Below are 21,242 nucleotides of genomic sequence, written 5' to 3' on the forward strand. Positions count from 1 at the left end.
GACAGTTGATGTACAGATGATATGCTCTTATGGGGCAGGTCCTAATTCAATCTTATTGAGAAGTACTACAGTAGCCTGCATTGCTTTACCAATAAGACTAATATAATTTTCTACAAGCTTTAGATATTTGCTTAGCAAAAACGTTTATCCAGTTCTTTTCTTCATTTACAGCAGGTGCTGTGGCTTAGTTGGTCAAAGTGCCTGTCTAGTAAACAGGAGATCCTGTGTTCAAATCCCAGCAGTGCCTTTGTGTTTAATAAAATACAACAGATAGCTGAGGGAAAGCAGAATAAGCTCAGTGTCTAGACAGTCATAGTTCGACGCTGCTAAAATAAGCACAGGTAAATTTAAGTCTGCATCATAAAATGACAAAAATTCATTGAGATGTACTACATTAATTCCAATAGCTAGAATTTCAAGATAAATTACTCTTTCTCAAATATCAAGATTTTCGCATAAGAAAAGCCTAATGCAGTCTCATTGGTCTTTCAAAGCAGGCGCTGTAGCTTAGTGGCCAAAGCCCCTGTCTCGTAAACAGGAGATCCTGGGTTCAAATCCCAGCAGTGCCTCTGAGTTGTTTCTGACTCAGTAGTTGTGTGGAAACATAATGATTCCGGGAAGTAATCAGTCAAATAGTTTACATGACAGTTGATGAGTAGATGATATGCTCTTCTGCGACATGTCTTAACTAAATCTTATTGAGAAGTACTACAGTAGCTTGAATTGCTTTAGCAATAAGACTAATATAATTTTCTACAACCTCTAGATATTTGCTTAGCAAAAAAGTTTATCCAGTTCTTTTCTTCATTTACATCAGGCGCTGTTGCTTAGTTGGTCAAAATGCCTGTCTAGTAAACAGGAGATCCTGGGTTCAAATCCCAGCAGTGCCTCTGAATTGTGTTTGATGCAATAGTTGATTGGAAATGCAATGATTCCAGGAAGTAAACAATCAAAAAGTTTACATGACAGTTGATGTACAGATGATATGCTCTTATGGGACATGTCCTAATTCAATCTTATTGAGAAGTACTACAGTAGCCTGCATTGCTTTACCAATGAGACTAATATAATTTTCTACAAGCTTTAGATATTTGCTTAGCAAAAACGTTTATCCAGTTCTTTTCTTCATTTACAGCAGGTGCTGTGGCATAGTTGGTCAAAGTGCCTGTCTAGTAAACAGGAGATCCTGGGTTCAAATCCCAGCAGTGCCTTTGTGTTTATTAAAATACAACAGATAGCTGAGGGAAAGCAGAATAGGCTCGGTGCCTAGACAGTCATAATTCGACGCTGCTGAATAAAGCACAGGTAAACGACAAGTCTGCTACATAAAATGACAAAAATTCATTGAGAAGTACTACATTAATTCCTATAGCTAGAATATCAAGATAAATTAGTCTTTCTCAAATATCAAGATTTTCGCATAAGAAAAGCCTAATGCAGTCTCATTGGTCTTTCAAAACAGGCGCTGTAGCTTAGTGGCCAAAGCGCCTGTCTCGTAAACAGGAGATCATGGGTTCAAATCCCAGCAGTGCCTCTGAGTTGTTTCTGACTCAGTAGTTGTGTGGAAACACAATGATTCCGGGAAGTAATCAGTCAAATAGTTTACATGACAGTTGATGAATAGATGATATGCTCTTCTGCGACATGTCTTAACTAAATCTTATTGAGAAGTACTACAGTAGCCTGCATTGCTTTACCAATAAGACTAATATAATTTTCTACAAGCTCTAGATATTTGCTTGGCAAAAAAGTTTATCCAGTTCTTTTCTTCATTCACAGCAGGTGCTGTGGCTTAGTTGGTCAAAGTGCCTGTCTAGTAAACAGGAGATCCTGGGTTCAAATCCCAGCAGTGCCTCTGAGTTGTTTCTTACTCATTAGTTGCATGGTGTTGAGGGTCTGCCCTCATGAGAAAATTACTATGCATTAATTTCTCCAAAAGACTGTCATCTGTGCTCTGAAAAAGTTTTTTCTCTTTCATACCAAAAACCGCCATCAGAACTCCAAGTAAGGTCTGTTTGTTTTATTATTGTGATATCTGTGTTTTTTTAAGCTGGGCCCGGCTGGACAGGCTTTTTAGATTTTCAATTTGATTGATTTGTTGTTTTCCTTGTACTGAGAAACAATTCAAAGTGTTTTGGTTAAGTTTTACTGTAATTTTAAAGTGTTTGGTAAAGTTTACTGCGAAAGCTGCACACTCACCCTGGTTTTAATTGTGGTGGGGAAAAAGTTACCTCCCACACACACACATACACACACGTACTTGTTTTTAGCGTTGGTAGGGGACAAGACTAAAACACACACTTATTGGGTCAGATTGTTTTACATTATCATATCATTGTTTCATTGTTTGTGTTTGTTTGATCAAATAAGTTGGTTAATATTGAGTGGCTAAATGCTTCAGAAGGAGCTGAAGTGATTATATTAGTTAATAATTGTATTGCCAATTCAGTTTATTCTCAAGTGAATTTGTTTGTGTCATATGAATTTATGACTGCTGCTCGTAAACGAATTTTCCTAACTTTAAGACCGACTGATAAGAGGTTTTGGATTCATTTTCCCTTGTTAAAAAGGGTGATGCCCCAAGGCATATCTCCGGATATCCTAATTACGTAATAAAATCGGTAAATATTTCCATATTTACGAATTTTATTGAAGAATCCAAAAAGTAAGTAAAGGCTTACAAAATATTCATTGACTAATAATCACAACAGTGGAAACACAATGATTCCAGGACGTAAACAATCAAATAGTTAACATGACAGTTGACGTACAGATGCTATGCTTTTCTGGGACATGTCTTAACTAAATCTTATTAAGAAGTACTACAGTAGCCTGCATTGCTTTACCAATAAGACTAATATAATTTTCTACAACCTCTAGATATTTGCTTAGCAAAAACGTTTATCCAGTTCTTTTCTTTATTTACAGCAGGCGCTGTGTCTTAGTTGGTCAAAGTGCCTGTCTAGTAAACAGGAGATCCTGGGTTCAAATCCCAGCAGTGCCTCTGAGTTGTTTCTTACTCATTAGTTGTATGGTGTTGAGGGTCTGCCCTCATGAGAAAATTACTATGCATTAATTTCTCCAAAAGACTGTCATCTGTGCTCTGAAAAAGTTTTTTCTCTTTCATACCAAAAACCGCCATCAGAACTCCAAGTAAGGTCTGTTTGTTTTATTATTGTGATATCTGTGTTTTTTTAAGCTGGGCCCGGCTGGACAGGCTTTTTAGATTTTCAATTTGATTGATTTGTTGTTTTCCTTGTACTGAGAAACAATTCAAAGTGTTTTGGTTAAGTTTTACTGTAATTTTAAAGTGTTTGGTAAAGTTTACTGTGAAAGCTGCACACTCACCCTGGTTTTAATTGTGGTGGGGAAAAAGTTACCTCCCACACACACAAATACACACACGTACTTGTTTTTAGCGTTGGTAGGGGACAAGACTAAAACACACACTTATTGGGTCAGATTGTTTTACATTATCATATCATTGTTTCATTGTTTGTGTTTGTTTGATCAAATAAGTTGGTTAATATTGAGTGGCTAAATGCTTCAGAAGGAGCTGAAGTGATTATATTAGTTAATAATTGTATTGCCAATTCAGTTTATTCTCAAGTGAATTTGTTTGTGTCATATGAATTTATGACTGCTGCTCGTAAACGAATTTTCCTAACTTTAAGACCGACTGATAAGAGGTTTTGGATTCATTTTCCCTTGTTAAAAAGGGTGATGCCCCAAGGCATATCTCCGGATATCCTAATTACGTAATAAAATCGGTAAATATTTCCATATTTACGAATTTTATTGAAGAATCCAAAAAGTAAGTAAAGGCTTACAAAATATTCATTGACTAATAATCACAACAGTGGAAACACAATGATTCCAGGACGTAAACAATCAAATAGTTAACATGACAGTTGACGTACAGATGCTATGCTTTTCTGGGACATGTCTTAACTAAATCTTATTAAGAAGTACTACAGTAGCCTGCATTGCTTTACCAATAAGACTAATATAATTTTCTACAACCTCTAGATATTTGCTTAGCAAAAACGTTTATCCAGTTCTTTTCTTTATTTACAGCAGGCGCTGTGTCTTAGTTGGTCAAAGTGCCTGTCTAGTAAACAGGAGATCCTGGGTTCAAATCCCAGCAGTACCTTTGTTTTTATTAAAATACAACAGAAAGCTAAGGGAAAGCAGAATAAGCTCGGTGCCTAGACAGTCATATTTCGACGGTGCTAAATAAAGCACAGGTAAACCACATGTCTGCTACAAGTAATAACAAAAATTCATTGAGAAGTGTAGGAGCCAAATATGTTGTTTCCTTTTCTTTGGTCTCAATGTCTTAATTGATATGTGGGCGTGTCATTGTTACTGGTCAGAATAAAGGTAGTGATATCATTGTTGGTGTCAGGCACTATTCCGGAAGGGCAAGCAGGTTTTTGACCGCTGTGGCGTGAAGACGTATGAATGGGAAAGTTAGCAATTACTCCTATCATTCACCTGGAATGCAATCAACATTAAACAAGCATTATCATAACAATTCCACGCTTAAGGCTATTTTTTACGTAATTTAATCAGTCAACATCGGATCAACACAGAGCGTCAACCAGGTCCCGGTCTAGCAGCCTCAGGAGTTCGAGTACTGGACTTGACTTCTACATTTAGTCAAAAACCTCCCGTGGGATGAGTGGACGTCGTTGGACGCTGTTGTCGCTGGTCGAAAGGGAGCTGTGTGACAAGTGGAGCAACTGGATGTGCGTTGGATCACTGCGGGTCTGAAGGGCGTTTCCTGTTTGTTTGGAGGAGGAAATCAAGGCGTCGGATCAAGCTGAGGATCACCGCAGCCACAAGTCGTCACGGCGCCCATCAAAGGTATGCGTAGCGCTACGCTGAGCATGGCCATTTAAATTGTGTGCACACAAAAGAAAAACAAAAATCCAATGCATTGGTAACCGAATTAAGGGAGCTACAACTTTGTACAAGTTTTCATCTTCGCTGCGAACCTGGGGGGGTTGTTATGGAAACCGAGGAAACAAAGGCACAAAGTCTGAGATAATGAATCCCGGGACTAACGTGCAATCTTCTTCCTGATTTGCCACCATTCACCAACACAGGAGTGGATTACTTTGGACCTTTTGAAGTAAAAAGAGGAAGATCTACATGCAAGAGGTATGGTGTTCTCTTCACCTGTATGTCCAGCCGAGCCGTTCATCTGGAAGTTGCTGCATCATTAGACACTGACGCATGTATAAATGCTATAAGGCGTTTTATCAGCAGAAGAGGACAGGTGACTTATTTGACATCTGATAATGGAGAAGAGAACTGAAGGAAGCCTTGGCAGCATTGGATCAGGACAAGATTCAAGGAGCCTTGTCACAGGTTGAGGTACACTGGAGTTTTAACCCACCAACAGGCTCACATCATGGTGGTGTGTGGGAACACATGATCCGTTCAGTAAGAAAGGTTCTCAACTCAGTACTACATCAACAACGTTTGGATGATGATGGACTTCATACAACATTTTGTGAAGTAGAAGCCATTTTGAATGATCGACCAATCACAAAACTCTCAGACGATCCCAACGATCTTGAACCTCTAACACCTAATCATCTTCTTCTTTTAAAGCGTAAACCCGCTTTTCCACCAGGCGTGTTTGAACCTAAAGATCAATACATGAGAAGACGTTGGAAGCAAGTACAGTATCTTGCTGACATTTTTTGGAAAAGATGGATCCATGAATACTTACCTTTACTCCAAGAGAGACAAAAATGGAATGCAAGAAGAAAGAGTTTGGTCCCTGGAGATGTGGTTGTGATTATGGATCCTTCCGCTCCACGTGGCTCTTGGCCACTTGGGAGAGTTCTGAAAACCTTTACAGATAAGAATGGATTGGTACGTTCAGTCAGGTTGCAAACAAAAACCAATGTTTTTGATAGGCCAGTGACAAAACTTTGCCTTGTTAATGGGGTATAAATTGACCTTGGTCATTATGGTTGCTCCTACTCTTATTTAATTTAAATTGTTATTGACAATAACAATTAGGGGCCGGTGTGTAGGAGCCAAATATGTTGTGTCCTTTTCTTTGGTCTCGATGTCTTAATTGATATGTGGGCGTGTCATTGTTACTGGTCGGAATAAAGGTAGTGATGTCATTGTTGGTGTCAGGCTCTATTCCGGAAGGGCAAACAGGTTTTTGACCGCTGTGGCGTGAAGACGTTTGAATGGGAAAGTTAGCAATTACTCCTATCATTCACCTGGAATGCAATCAACATTAAACAAGCATTATCATAACAATTCCACGCTTAAGGCTGTTTTTACGTAATTTAATCAGTCAACATCGGATCAACACAGAGCGTCAACCAGGTCCCGGTCTAGCAGCCTCAGGAGTTCGAGTACTGGACTTGACTTCTACAAGAAGTACTACATTAATTTCTATAGCTAGAATATCAAGATAAATTACTCTTTCTCACATGTCAAGATTTTCGCATAAGAAGAGCCTAATGCAGTCCCATTTGTCTTTCAAACCAGGTGCTGTAGCTTAGTGGCCAAAGTGCCTGCCTCGTGAACAGGAGATCCTGGGTTCAAATCCCAACAGTGCCTCTGAGTTGTTTCTGACTCAATAGTTGTAAAGTGTTGAGAGTCTGCCCTCATGAGAAAGTTACTATGCATTAATTTCTCCAAAAGACTGTGTCATCTGTGCTCTGAAAAAGTTTTTTCTCTTTCGTACCAAAAACCGCCATCAGAACTCCAAGTAAGGTCTGTTTGTTTTATTATTGTGATATCTGTGTTTGTTTAAGCTGGGCCCGGGTGGACAGGCTTTTTAGATATTCAATCTGATTGATTTGTTGTTTTCCTTGAACTGAGAAACAATTCAAAGTGTTTTGGTTAAGTTTTACTGTGATTTTAAAGTGTTTGGTAAAGTTTACTGTGAAAGCTGCACACACACCCTGGTTTTAATTGTGGTGGGGAAAAAGTTACCTCCCACACACACACATACACACACGTACTTGTTTTTAGCGTTGATAGGGGACAAGACTAAAACACACACTTATTGGGTCAGATTGTTTTACATTATCATATCATTGTTTCATTGTTTGTGTTTGTTTGATCAAATACGATGGTTAATATTGATTGGCTAAATGCTTCAGAAGGAGCTGAAGTGATTATATTAGTCAATAAATGTATTGCCAATTCAGTTTATTCTCAAGTGAATTTGTTTGTGTCATATGAATTTATGACTGCTGCTCGTAAACAAATTTTACTAACTTTAAGACTAACTGATAAGAGGTTTTGGATTCATTTTCCCTTGTTAAACGGGTGATTGCATCATGTCCGTTGCTCTGGTCTATTTTCTATCGGCGGCTAATGCAAGAAATAGTGATAGACTATTTAGCCTTTATATTAAACTCAAGATATCATATTTCAAAAAGAAGTATAAACCTGTTTCTCCGTGAACTTGCTCTTAAAAAAGAACATTGGAAGTCACGATTGAATCTATTACCATTTAAATCCAAAGGGTATGTGAAATAAAAACTAGTTTACAAATAAACTGCAATTATGTTAAGTACCAATGCCTTATGCTAATTTCCGATTGGTTTTCTGCTTCCAATGAGAAATTTTCTTGTAATCTTAGGTAAATCTTCGCATCTTAAGGTCGTTACCACTGGCTACTTTTTGCTTTTATTCAGGTGACAGGCGAGTTATCGACAAATCTCACAAAGGGCCTCCAGTCCAATGTTTAAAGGTTTAAAATCCTGCAGTTTTGTTACACATTAATAAGTGTTTTGCTCGCTTTAGCAGTAAGATGTATGGAACATCAGTTTTACTTCTTCAGCATCACTGATTTACAGCTTTAAAATAATTGCCAAAGCTGAATGCCTTACTTCTTGACAAGCTGAAAAGCAGTTAACCACCTCCCTATGACTCATTCCTTTTGATTTTGACCGACTCTTGGAATAAACAGATGGATTTTACATGGTTGGACAAAATAAGAAGATAAAACATATTTTCAATATGCAGCATTTAAAAGACAACTGGTGAAAATGAACAAAACATTCTTGCACTTCTTTTTTTATCACACATACATGAACAAAGAAACAGATGTATAAAATTTTATTTGGTCTACATTTGACACAAAGACTCAAATTTAAATATCACCTGTATGAGACATTTCTATTAACTGCAGTCACACAAATACACCAATCTCTATTTTTTAAACAGCTGAAAGTGACCAGTGCTCTTTAAAAAATTGCAGTGATGAAGAGGAGGTGTAATAAACCAAGATAATGTTGCTGTTGTACTTCCATCATGATGTGGCAAAGCAATATCTGCGTTAAATTGAATCAGCTGGCCTTTTGGAGGAGGAAAGTCACATGTGCATTCAGAGCAGATGATTCTTTTGATTTTTTTTTCTCCTAACCTACACATTTGCACACAGGCTGTGTGACCACATCAGATGTTAGAGCTGCATGTTCTAACCAGAGATGCTTCTTCAAAAGTATTTTCCTCCTCTTTAATGGGTGTCAGGCTGTATGGAGCCTTCTGACAACATCTGAGGAAAGAAACAGAATATTTGGACATATATTTAGATTTCCATTTGAAAAATTCAAATATTGGTGAACACAGATAAGTAAAGTGGACCTCTTAGCAGCAATCAGCAAACTTCTGATGTTTAATAGGAAATTTCACAGTTTAATTTAATTTACTGAATTTGTGACATAAGTGATCCCATTCAAACCTTGGCCCAGTATCGTTTTTCAGAAGCTTAAATGTTTTCAATATATATTTCTACTCTTTGTTGTACCATTATATTTACAATGACTAAACTAAGTGAAAACTAACTTGTATTTCTTTTTACAATGAAAATAATTTACAGAAATACCACTGATTAACCAAAATGATGCAGAAATTATTTTGTTCATTTATTCCCTATTAAATCCTTGTTTTTATTTTTGCTCACTTTTAATCAGTTTGGCACCATTTTGGGAGTGATGGACATGTTCCAAAAACCTAAAACAGTTGGTCCAGATTGGTCTAATTATGAAACGTCTTGCTGTTACGTGCTTTTGTTAGTGTTTTCCCAAACTAAAAACAGGGACTACTTGTTGATCAGGTGAGTGCTGTACCTTCAGGCCAAACTCTTTAGGAGAAACTGTCTGTGCTTGTTTAGAGACACCTTTTTGCATGGTTTACCGGTTAGGAATGTTATAACAAATGGAAATAAACTTTTATGAAAAATATTTTTAAAAAAATACTGAATAATTCACAGTCATTTGCTGCATTAGAATATGCAGATCCAATTCGTTTGCCAATTTCTTTAAATTATTATTGTTATTTTTTAATCTGAAACAACTATTGCAAAAATGTAAAAAGACTCTTAAAGGATGCACCGAGATGGAGGTGTAGCAGAGGCGGTTTTACCCAGGGAAGTGCTGCATGTGATTAATGGTTTCAGGCAGAGGCATTCCAAAGCTCTCGGGCAGCAGGAGACTCAGCAACCCTGCCAGACCTGTGAGGCTCCCCATCAGGATGTAAGGCAGTGAAACGGAATAGGTTCCTGTGGTGGAACATCATAGAAGGGGGAGACTGAAAAACAACCTTGGCTACAATGGTACTACAGAGCTGCTGAACACACACCGACAAGTCGTGAAAACCTTGCAAATGAGGGTTTTAAAGGACTAAAGCAGGAGTTCTGTGTCTAAATTTGAGGTGGTTTTTATTGCCGACAGAGGCTTTTATAGGTTTTAGGGTGTCATTTCCTGCCGTTACAAAGACCAGCATGAAATCTAAACGTGTAACCACCAGAACGCTCTGCCACTCATGGTTGAAGAATTATTTAGGCACAGCTTCTACAGAAAATGTTTGTTTGGGACTTGATTTCTAATAAAAAGTCTGTGTTCCTGTGTTGATGCTAGATTAACTTTGATTTTTTTCCTTCAGACAGTTACTTGACACGGCACAAAATTTCATCAGAAATGTTTCAGACATCATTTGAAACTTTCCACTTATTACTGGAACAAAAAAAACATTCTAATAAAACTAAAAGAGATTTTTGCAGACATTCATCAACGAAACTCACTGGGATACTGGAGGAATATGAACAAAACTTACTTAAATGAACAAAATAGGGTGCAATAATGCTGCCTATTCTGGAAGCCATTGAGCAGGCGCCAACAGACGTGTTCCTCAATACAGTTGGGTAGAGTTCTGCTGTGTACGCATATGCAACAGCAAACGCAGTCGACACTGAAAATTTCCCCATCATCTCAAATGTGATGGATAGAAAAACCAAGTCTGTTGGGACAAAAACAATAAGAGGTTAAACGTATCCTTAAAATAAGGTGGTGTTAAAAGGCTGCCAGATTTGATACATACTTGCTGGTACAAGCTGTATGATGAGTAGAAACAACCCTCCTGCGACAAGAGTTGAGAAAAGACTCCACCGTCTGGGAAACCAATGGAACATAGCCCATGACAAGGCATAGGCCGGCATCTCTACCATGGCCGACAGGAAACAGTTGAAGAACGCATTCCCATGGAGGTTTCCCGTGTTCAGGGAAAGGGCAAAGTAGGCGATGGTAAGGGTGTTCCTGCGTGGAGCATAAACAAAACGTCTTTATTTCATATAAAAGAAAAATAGGGAAGTGCACAATTACTGCAACTGTAGCTTAATGTCCTCAGTAGTTTTGTGTTTGCCAAAAAATGATACATTGGAAGGAGTGATTGACACATTTTATCAATACATTTGCGGTGGTCTCTAGTAGGAATGAATGCTTTGTAAATCATTCTTGGGAGGGAAGATGTATCTGTGCACTATTTCTCAAAGACTAAAAGCTGCCCACATCACAGCTGAGCTTCAGACGGCAGGTTTAGGAGCCTCATTTCCTGACATTAGGACATCTGGCCCCAGACTGATAATGGCAACGTGACTATCACTGACTTGCAGCGTAGATGTTTTATCTCCACAAATATCACAATCCTGGAGGAGCTTCTGTTGTGTAGTCGTGTTGCTGATGCTATTGGTTAGCTTAAACTATCCAAACTGTTCTCTGCTGATTACCCAACATTCAAACAACAAAAGCCTTCCACGTCTTGAGTATGCTGAATTCACAGTGACAGATCTGAGGGTTTTCTAATCCTAGATTTTCACATTTTCTATCAGAAGCTAATGCAGGAGACCGTTTTCATGTTCAGCCTGCATGAAAAATTCAAGAGTGACCAATCATAATCAGAAAAACATTTAAAAAATTGCTTTCAGTCAACCACACCTTTAACTTCACATTTCATTAAACATCATTACTGCTGAATAATATTTACTACTACTACTGTGAGAGCATGGAATCCTCCACCAGTTCAGTATAGCGTAGACAGATTGGTGCGGTCTAGCTTAAAAGACTTCACTTCTTCATTATTGATGATGAAATGTAGGTTTCTCAATTGGTGCAAATCCAGATAAATGGTTGTAAGGCGTTCCATGCATTTGTTTAGATTTTGGGACGGTGCAGTGTTGCCCATTTTGTTTCAAAAATATTAGTCAATTTTGAATTTTCCGTAAAACATGTGAAGTTTGTCAGTATTTTTAACAACTGTAGGACAAGTATCTAAAAGTTTGCCATTTCCAACACAATTTTTAAATAATCACAAATGCATCTCACGGGTTTCACGTTTGTGGGACAAGTACACACATGCTGTGCAATTACACAAAACCTGATTTTGATCTTCGCTGCAACCTTCACAGCACCCGACGGGTCATTATTTATGGAGCTGAAATGTAGTCGAAATGACACGTCGAGACAAAAACTGCATGTGCACAGTACAGTGTACATGGTGTGTGTGTGTGTGTGTGTGTGTGTGTGTGTGTGTGTGTGTAGTCCTAGTGCGGAATGTGACAGCAAGCTGCGCCAGCAGGGACTCACCAGATCAGCCACAGCATGACAGAAATCCAGCGGATGTTTGAAGAACGTAGCAGGTCACAGATGTTGTGGGCCCTCTTGTCCTTAGAATCTGCTTCATTCTGTGAGCCAACGTAGCGTGAGGAACAACAACAAACATTAAAAAGCTGAGCCATTCGTCTAGAAATAATGTAATGAGAGTGATGCTTTGAGGCCTCAGCCTCTTGCTGGGAGACATAAACATGTCTGAGTTGAAATGTGAACTCAACGGAAAAGCTTAGGAAAGCAGTCTGTCATTAGTAATGCTGGATTTTCATGCATCCATATAAATTATTATGATTAAAAAATAAAAAGCAATAGTTGGATTGATCCGTGTTGCTTCCTAAGTGGACAGTTTAATTTCACAGAAGTGTGATTGACTTGGAGTTGCATTGTGCTGTTTAAGTGGTCTGAGCAGTGTATATCGATAAATGAAGAAACGAAGTGCTAAAATATCTGAGCTTAAATTCACAAATCAGCAGGATGTATTTTGCAGGTGCAAATTAAGGTTTTGCACTTCCATTTGATTCTCAAATGGATCACAAAGTAATATTCACTCAAGAACTGCATTCAAGACTAAAAAAATACCTCTTCCATGCTTGTGTAATTGACTCACAGTTGACTAAAGTATCACGTCATCTTTTTTTTTTTTTTCAAAAGGAATTCTTATTCAGGATTATGTTAAGTCAGACATACGCTCTGACTTTTTCCAGTTGTATTCAGCTCTGGTCACAGGTCACAGGTCATGGATCATGGTGTCAAACATGATCTGATGTGACCCAACTGATCACACTGTACATGATAGCAACACACTGGACTAACCTTAACCCTAACACATCAGTCCTCCAAATCCAGAATTCTGGAAGAGAGAAGACTGTTGCCATGTTTATGTCAGTTGTCCTTGAGGCTTGCCATAGTTGGAGGACACACAGGGGTTTATGGGGATTGGAGTCTGAAGTGGTAAGTCAACTGGGGGTTTGAGAATTCCGTTTTTATTTGATTACACAACAAACACACTTCCTTGACATCCTTGCCTTTGTGTGCAGAGAAGTGTTAAAAGTAAATAAATAAATAAAAGACTATGCGAGTACCCCCATGAGTTATGAGCAGAATTTCACTGTGCTGTGAGAAAACGTATACATGAATGAGGAGGACATGCAAACTCCACACAGAAATGCCCCAGTTGGGATTCAAACCTTCAACCTTCTTGCTGCAATGCAACAGTGCTACTAGCTGCACCACCATGCTGGTCACCATTAACTGATATCTTACAGTAATGAGTACCAGATTCCATCATACAAGACCAGCTTTCTAAAGCCTAGACTATACTTCATCTCTGCAGCTTTGGGCAAACCCTCTGGCCTGCTGCAGAGTGATTGTGTCAACAGATCACGGCCTTGCAGACAGAGAAGTAAACTAGGCTTAACCCTCCTGAGAGTTTGTGGTTTATAAGAAATTAAAATGGCATGCCACTGGAGTGTAAAGCTCGTGATTTGTGACTTAAGTTTCAAAGAAGTTGAAGAGCATTGGAGAGTCTAGAAATAATTAAAAACAGGTTTGCTTTTCTTCAACTTTTAGAACCCCATGGCTTTAAGGACAACAGAAACAGATCAACAGCTCAACTCCAGCTGATCTTACCGCTAAAGAACTAAAGATGGCCACTGGAGGCTCAATGTTGTTCAGCTTAGCAGCATTTAAAATGATGGCCTCTGCTTCTTCAAGTTTTCCCTGCGAGATCAGCCACCGTGGAGACTCTGGAACAAACCTGTCTCAGTTTGCAACAGTAAAAAAGGCCAAAAGGTGATCATCAGCATTGGTATTAAAATAAACAATAACAGGTACAACCTAGAAATCCTCACTACAGGAAGAAAGACTCTTGGAAATTCTGCAAATTGAATGAAAAGCTTACTTTGCAACAAGTTAAAATATGGAAGTTGTCACGGAATTTGCAAAACCCCAAGAGCTACGTTCTCCTCGGGTCTCAGCATGTTAACTATAGGTTAGTGACACCTCCTCTAACAAGTCTGTTAATGCATGTCCCTCTGCCCCAAGGGAACAGCATCAGATTCTTCTCGCAAACATCATTTGCAGCAGCCTTACTTTGAGTGAATAAGTGATTACATTCCTGACACAACATATACTGCTATACTGATTTAGCAACCATTTTGGAAAGGAAGAGGTCAAAAATGTTTTACAACAGTTGAACATCAACAGACACACGAACATGGACCTACCTACCACCAGAAAGCCACACGGATGCAGCCTGGTAACGTAATGCCAAAGAGAAGCATCCTCCAGTCCCTGATGAAGAACGCAATCAGCGGCAGAAGCATGTAGCCCACAGCAAAGCACACACACACCCCAGCGGTAGCGAAAATGGTTCTGGCACGTGGACCTAAAATCTCAGTTCCTTAAGGTTTGAAACAGGTTCAGTTAGACTTTTTTCCCCTTGATTCATTAAGAACTAATTCAAAATAGAAACAGTGATGTACCCAAAACAAATGCGACCAGATATGTTGCAATTTCTTCCACTCCGAGAATATAATACAAGACACAGAACATGGTCCAGCTCTGAGAGAAAATCTGAATGAATGAGGACACTGCCTGGAGTACGATGGAGACAAACAGCACCACTTTCCTCCCGTATCTGAAAAGGATGTGAAATAAAGAACTGGTTAATCACACATGCACAGATTCCCTGAATTTCTGCACGGTTATGCAGACTCACTAATCAATTTTTCTAAAACAAACTTGAAGAGAATGTTTTATTAAAGATTTGATTGAATACAACTTAAAAGGTAGCTTGAGGAGCTAAGAAAGGTTGACAAAGATTGGTCTTTGTTGAAATCGGTAAAAAAAAAAAAAGTTTCCCCACATTACAGTATAATATTACCACAACAAAAACTGGGTTTCCAAACACCTGTTTTATTATTCCTTCTAAATGTGCAAAGGGGGTATAATGCACAAAACAAAACATGATGCGTCCTTTTGTGCTGCCAGGTGGATCTCTACCTCTATAAACACTCCAACTGTGAAAAAAACATCCACCTGTTGTCTGTCAGTGTCTGGTTTTAGGAATTTCATGGCTGAAACACTCCATTCCCAAAAGTCCCCATTTATGACATCACAAACAGGGATATTTTAGCTTCTCAGCGAGCGTGGCTGGGTGGGCGTGGCCAGGTCTAGCTTGTTCTCTTAAAATGACAAGAGCCCTGAAACAGCTCATTCTGGAAGATACTGAAACTGTCAGAAACTATTGTAAGAATTTTCATGACTATTGTACCTTAAGAAAAAAGTTAGGTCTCCATTAAGACAAAAAATGAAAAAAACAAAAATTTTAAAACTTTTTTATGGGTGAAAGTTTTAGCAATGATTAACTTCAAGCGAAGTCGAGCTCAAATTGGAAACTGCACTGTGGGACAATTGTAATTATCAGCTTACCGGAAGAAATTCCTTCTGTTTTGACAGACAACCTCTTTTAACTTTTTTTTTAATTAATATTTTTATTCCAGGCATCCACATTTACAATCTAGGCGACAGACCACCTCCAAAATATGTACACATCATAGTTAATAAGCACTGATATTGTGTGCCTGAAAGGGAGTGGGAACAAGAAACTTGTTTAATTTCACCCTATTTACTCATAACATGTTCTGTACGCTTCACCGCTTTTCACCATTATGAGTAATAGCAATAATAAACAACAACTCAACTACAATATTCAACTGTAAATAAATACAAAATAAATTTAAAAACAATGGAGAATGACCAGAACACACAAAGCAAACTACAGATGTACATTTAAAGGCCCCATGTGTGAAATCCATTGAAATCATGAAAAAATGTGACTCTTAAGCGCCACGCAGTTCAGAGAAAGTATTGCAGCTACAGTGGCTCACTCATGAGTTTGACTGTATAACCAATTTTCAACCTGTGTAGCCTAACCCACACAAAGCTTAAAACAGGCTACTCGACCTCTTTAAAAAAGCATTAATAATTATGACTGTTTCATCAAACTACCAGTTCTGAAGGAAGTAAGCTAGTTCTGTTAAATCTTGAAGCTGTCATGATTCACGGAGGGGTGACATCAGCCGGGAGGTCAGGTGTTGTGAGAAATTGTGTTCCCCTGAAATATTCTGTCCCCTCCGTGTCCGGAGATCGCACTTCTGGCTATTTTCACAACATTTGTGATCGACGTTTACAGGAAAATGATGTAATGTAATGTAATAATGTTATGTTTGTGATTTTTTATCTATATTTCCTCCTAAAAACAATAAAAAATTTACAGTAAAAACATTCTTGTTCACTCTTTTGCAGCAAGCGTATTTATCATTTGTGAAAGTTATGTAAAAAGAAGTAATCTCGCTCAACTTTTATTTGAGGTAGTTTAGTCCTCATAATGGACAATAAGTTCTGTGAATTTGGAAACATTTGCTCTTGACTGCCTAAGAGAAACAGAATATTTCAGGGGAATTTAATTTCCCACAACACCCCTTTCACGTGGATCACGGTGCGTTCGATGTAAACAAAGTGGCTGGCGCTACCAGCTTATGTGGATATGGAGCGATCATTGGCTGATCGTTAACCACGGCTGGTGAAGGAGTGTTGGTGAGCCGGGGACCGGATCGGGAGTTCTGGTGCTAGGAAAAGATGGCAGAGACACTGATTGGAGGTTGGCATCCAGCTAATAGCGGGCGGGGGTCTGAACATATGCGGCTTCCTTGTGTTGGACATGATGACGAACTGACAATTTTTAAGTGTCTTTTGATTTAATTGTTAATTATTCAAACTAGCAAGTACAGCAACGGTGTAGCTATTCTGTTCTATTTCTCAGTTGAATTAGCAGACTTCATGCTTCCAGGGCGCACTGCTGCCCTCTACTGGTTCTTTCAGGTTACAGTCATAGTCCAAATGGGTAAAGTGGAGCTTGTATGTCCCTAAACAGCTACTGCATTTTAAGATGGTGGATGACCATGGAGCCTCGGCCACAGTTTATGTATATAAAAATGTATAATTTCAAGTTGAGATGAATATTTAGAATTGATGTTGGTGAGAAATATTAGTGAAAAAGGACAAGTTTGTGAACTGGAAACACAGGATTTGATAGTAAACTGGTAAAAATATCACACGCTGGGCCTTTAAGACACTTCCTATTGTGACCTGACCTTACGTTTGTATGACTGTTTAAATTGATGAATATTTGGCCATTGCTTAAGGTGTGTTTCCAGACCGTTCCACAATTTCATGGCACGCACTGACACATAAAACCATTTACATGTAGTTCTGAATTCAGGAATTAGAAAGTGTCCATATCCTCTGAAGTTATGCGTTTTCTCAAATTGTAAAGACTTGTTATAGATTTACTGGGATTAATTTATTGTATCAATTACAATCGTATTGTGTTTCACAAGTTCAAGAAAATTATGCAATCTGGACTGGATGAACAAGTGATGAGTATGATCTAAAAACTCAACTTAGTGGATGATCTGCACTGGTGGTTTCAGCAATATTATGAATTTGTTTGTTTGCTTCGATAAGTATTTTCCCACATTTCAACACAACACGTTAAGTATGGGCGCGCCAGCGTACAGTATAGAGAAATGGTACATTTTCTGGTTTAATTCTATTTAAGATTGAGAGGCCTTTGGAGATTTTTTGTTTTTGTGTGTCTTACATGGAGTTTCCATGTCGAGTTACTATTATAATTCCCCCCAAAAATTTATCATTTACAGACTCAATTTGGATACTTTATTTATTTAAGTAAAATGTCGGTTTCATTTTAGCTGAAATAGATTTTGCTTTACCCATGATTAAGGACAGTTTGTTTAGGTCCAACCACCGTTAAACCACATTTAGTTCCTCACAATTTCTCAAACACATTATAACTATTACAGTAAAATACATTAGTGTCATCAGCAAAGAGAATACATCTTACCAATTAAGATATATTAAAGATATAATTTATATGCATACTGAATAATTATGGTCTTGGTACAGGACCCTGGGGAACACAATGTATGCTGACGCATTTTTACACATTGTGTCCTTTCTGTTAAATTATGTTTTATCCAATCTTTAATAGAAACTCTTTTGCACAGACCTGTCAGATAGCTGTCCTGACAAGAAGGAGCCAGTGAGAACGCCAAAGAAAAATAATGAAGTGGTGAGGGGCTTCTTCCAGCTTTCATCACACACCAGGTTCCACTGCACGAAACACAGGTAAGATTAACACAATGTCAAAATTATGCAAGTATTCCTCAGCAAGAATCTAAAACAAACCATCAAGTAAAGAAATGCAACTAAAATATACATTTTTAAAGCTGCTGCTTCCCAAAACTCCAACATTTTGATGAAAGGGGAGCCCATCCCATGTCTTTAAGAGCCCCTATCCAGCATGCTTTAGCCGTTTCCCTGCTTCAACACACCTGACTCAGCAGTTGAATTACCTGTTCAGCAGGTCTTAAAGTTCTTAAGAAGCTGTTACTCTCCTACGAAATAAAATCAGGTGGGTTGGAGCCATTTTGACTTTAGAAGTGAGTCTGGGGGTGTCTTTACAGTAAGTATACAGCAAATGTGTTGAACTACAATCTATAGAGGCTCTTTTATGCAATGTCAAGAATGCAGAACTGTCAAGTACACAGGTGACAGGAACAGCCAATCACACGTTACAAGTGTCAGCAGAGCCAATAGATGAGCTCATGGATGGTTCTGATAGGAAACGGGTTTCAACACAAGCGGTTGTTTTCCGCTTGGTCCTAGTGCTCAACCAGTTTACTTTAATAGAGCGTATTGTTGTTTTAGAACAGTAAAAAGCGAAGGGGACAAAAATTGACTTAAAAAAACTACATCCATGGTTGGAGCAGAGAAACCATCAAAACATGCTGGATGTTTCAGTCATTTCTGCATCAACACAACTGATGTGATTAACAGGCTTCAGCAGAGCTAGTGAATTATCTGTGAAGCAGGGAAACCTTCTGGAAACCTGCTCTCCAGGACCAGGGTTGCTGGGTTTAAAGCTGCCCCTAAGGTCACCACACAAACGCCAAACCTGTTACCTATTTAAACTTTGAACGATGTGAGGGATGAGCAGTAGAGCTTTGAAAGGGGGTGGAGTTTTCTCACATGTTCCATTCAAACACCCCTGATGTGCTCATTGTGCTTGTTTTAAGTTGCAGAGTGAGAAAGCAGACACAAATCGTGACCAAATTGCCAAAAAAAGGGTAATTTAATATTTGTCATGATTGTGAATTATTAAATTAGTTTATTTAAACAATATATGATTTAAACTGATGAAAATATGACCAGGTGAGAGGGGCTCCTTGCAGCAGACTCCTATAATGAAAGGTGGACACACCTCAGACACGATGGTGGAGGTGTACACGCTGTGGTCGTACTCCCATCCGTCCAGGCAACTCTCTTTCGGCACATTTGACAGATTAACATCAACACCGGGCAGCAAACCTCTCTCCGAGTAATCCAGCATAGATTCCAGTCTGTATCTGGAGCACTTGCTGGGCACCAGAGCGCCGCTCACATCCTCCTCCTGCGGAATGCTGCTGTTCCTCCACGCTGCGCTCAGGTTCAGGTGCGCGGGCAGGAGGCAGCGGTGCGCCGGCGTGTCAGTCAGAAACACCGTGGACATGGCGATTAACCCATTGGGGATGACGGTCACGGAGAGGAGGAAGAGCACGTTCCGCTGGAAGCGTCCCCACTGACCGAGGAAGGCTGTCGCACCTTCGTAGTCGAGGATTTTGTCTGCAGCAGGAGACTCGGCGCTCATGGTGGAGCAGGAGGGAATGAGCGCAGGTTCTCCTCAAGTTCTGCTAAAGTTTCTGTTTCATCCCACCCACCTCCAACACACTTTAGCCCTTTGGTCAATAAATAAACGATTGTTAATCTATAGTTTGAATCTACATCATAATCCCATTATTATGAGAAGTGTACTCTACAGGTGGGTTAAAGACAACTCAAAACCAAAAACTCTTTTTTTTTTTTTTTTTGAGAATAAGAGTTTCACTTCTTGGTCCTCAAGTAATATGTTTGGAATAAATGTGTTGTGTTTCAGCCATGCTTCTGCCTCCCTCACCTGGACATTGTTTAGAAATCATTTCACTTACACCTGTCCCCAATTTGCCCCTGGCTCTCACTTGTCAGGACTTGTCCATTGTGAGTTAGTCATTTTAGTTCGGCTGAGATTTTCTGCTCAGTTTTATTCTTAATAGTATTTTTAACTGTAACCTTCCTCTGGAGTATTGCATTTTTATTGCACTGGTTCAAAGTAGTTTTCTAAAGAAAAAAAGTCTAATTAAATGATCTTATGTGTATATATTTTTATACTCTGACATGCTGAGAATATGCATTATCTTAGCATTTCTTTGGGACGTTTGCTTTTTCGTTCCAAGAAAAAGGTGATGACATGACACAGACCTGATATGGTATCAGTAAAGAAAACTCAGATATTACATTAACTGATATGACATGTTACAACTGTTCCACTAAAAGATGAAATTTCGCCAATGTGCATATTTTTTTGTTTTTTGTTATAGTTAAACAAATAACTTTTGTCATGTTAATCAACACTAGAACACCCAGCATTTTCTGATTCCCCCAGCTGTACCAGAGCTTTGTCAAATGACTGCTTGGTTTGATAACTAATGACTAAATCACTGATAGTTTGCTGCCTTTCAACCACAGATGAGCCAGTGGAATGTGCTTGGGTGTTGGGGGTTGTCAGTCTTTCAGGCTGGCCCAGCGGCTCTACTTATCTCTCTCCTGTCTTCAATCTGGTCTACTGAACTTGTCCATCCAAAGACTTAAGCACACAAAGGACAAGAAAGGGTTTTTTTATATAGCGCTTAATTAAAAAAAAAGCATGAGTCGCTTCAAAACAACAATTACATTTATAAAAGAAGTAAAATATGATAAAAAATTGAAGATAAAATGAAGAATTAAGATTTAAAAAAATGAGAACAAAAATTTAAAAAAGGTTAGCATGGGATCCTAAAAAATGTGGAGTTGTTCATGTCCTCTGTCCTCTCCCATGTTTCTTCCATGTCTCTCGCCTTTTCATCATTGCGCTTTCCGTCCTTCTATTTATTATCTTTCAGCTTTCACACTCACACCCTTTTTACAGTGTCAGTAGAGCTATTCCCAGCCCTAGCCTCTGATAATTTCAGTTTTTACTTCTCATCAGTTTTCACTTTCTTATTTTTTGTGTAATTTTTGGATTTTCATGTTTTATTTAGCTTCCATTTTTGGAGCACTGCATTTTTTGCAGTTTTATTTTATTTTTTGTTTAGAGTCTATTCTCCTGTT

The 21,242-nt window shown here is 38.7% G+C and overlaps 1 protein-coding gene and 3 non-coding genes across 4 annotated transcripts; 3 read left to right on the plus strand and 1 right to left on the minus strand.

The window, feature by feature from the left end:
* Positions 1-496: 496 nt before the first annotated feature.
* trnat-agu (transfer RNA threonine (anticodon AGU)) lies at positions 497-569 on the plus strand. The gene has a single exon. It is a non-coding gene; the product is annotated as a tRNA-Thr (tRNA).
* An 892-nt stretch (positions 570-1,461) lies between these two features.
* trnat-ugu (transfer RNA threonine (anticodon UGU)) lies at positions 1,462-1,534 on the plus strand. The gene has a single exon. It is a non-coding gene; the product is annotated as a tRNA-Thr (tRNA).
* Positions 1,535-1,781: 247 nt separating this feature from the next.
* trnat-agu (transfer RNA threonine (anticodon AGU)) lies at positions 1,782-1,855 on the plus strand. Its single transcript has one exon. It is a non-coding gene; the product is annotated as a tRNA-Thr (tRNA).
* Positions 1,856-8,094: 6,239 nt separating this feature from the next.
* slc22a21 (solute carrier family 22 member 21) lies at positions 8,095-20,183 on the minus strand. The gene is made up of 10 exons (XM_015961443.3): positions 19,282-20,183; positions 18,028-18,131; positions 14,420-14,574; positions 14,166-14,337; positions 13,566-13,692; positions 11,913-12,010; positions 10,372-10,586; positions 10,108-10,290; positions 9,418-9,553; positions 8,095-8,548 (listed from the first exon to the last, which is right to left on the minus strand). The coding sequence occupies exons 1-10, from the start codon at positions 19,705-19,707 to the stop codon at positions 8,449-8,451; spliced, it is 1,716 nt and encodes a 571-aa protein (XP_015816929.3). The 5' UTR covers positions 19,708-20,183; the 3' UTR covers positions 8,095-8,448.
* Positions 20,184-21,242: the final 1,059 nt, after the last annotated feature.

The sequence above is a fragment of the Nothobranchius furzeri genome, chromosome 10 (genome assembly GCF_043380555.1).
Source record: "Nothobranchius furzeri strain GRZ-AD chromosome 10, NfurGRZ-RIMD1, whole genome shotgun sequence".
NCBI lineage: Eukaryota > Metazoa > Chordata > Actinopteri > Cyprinodontiformes > Nothobranchiidae > Nothobranchius > Nothobranchius furzeri.

Coding starts and splice junctions, on each gene's coding strand:
- slc22a21 (XM_015961443.3), bottom strand. CDS start 19,707: ATGAGCGCCGAGTCTCCTGCTGCAGACAAAATCCTCGACTACGAAGGT. Junction 18,132..19,281: donor CCTCCACCATCGTGTCTGAG/GTGTGTCCACCT, acceptor TGTTTCGTGCAG/TGGAACCTGGTGTGTGATGA. Junction 9,554..10,107: donor ACCCTATTTTGTTCATTTAA/GTAAGTTTTGTT, acceptor GTTCCACCACAG/GAACCTATTCCGTTTCACTG.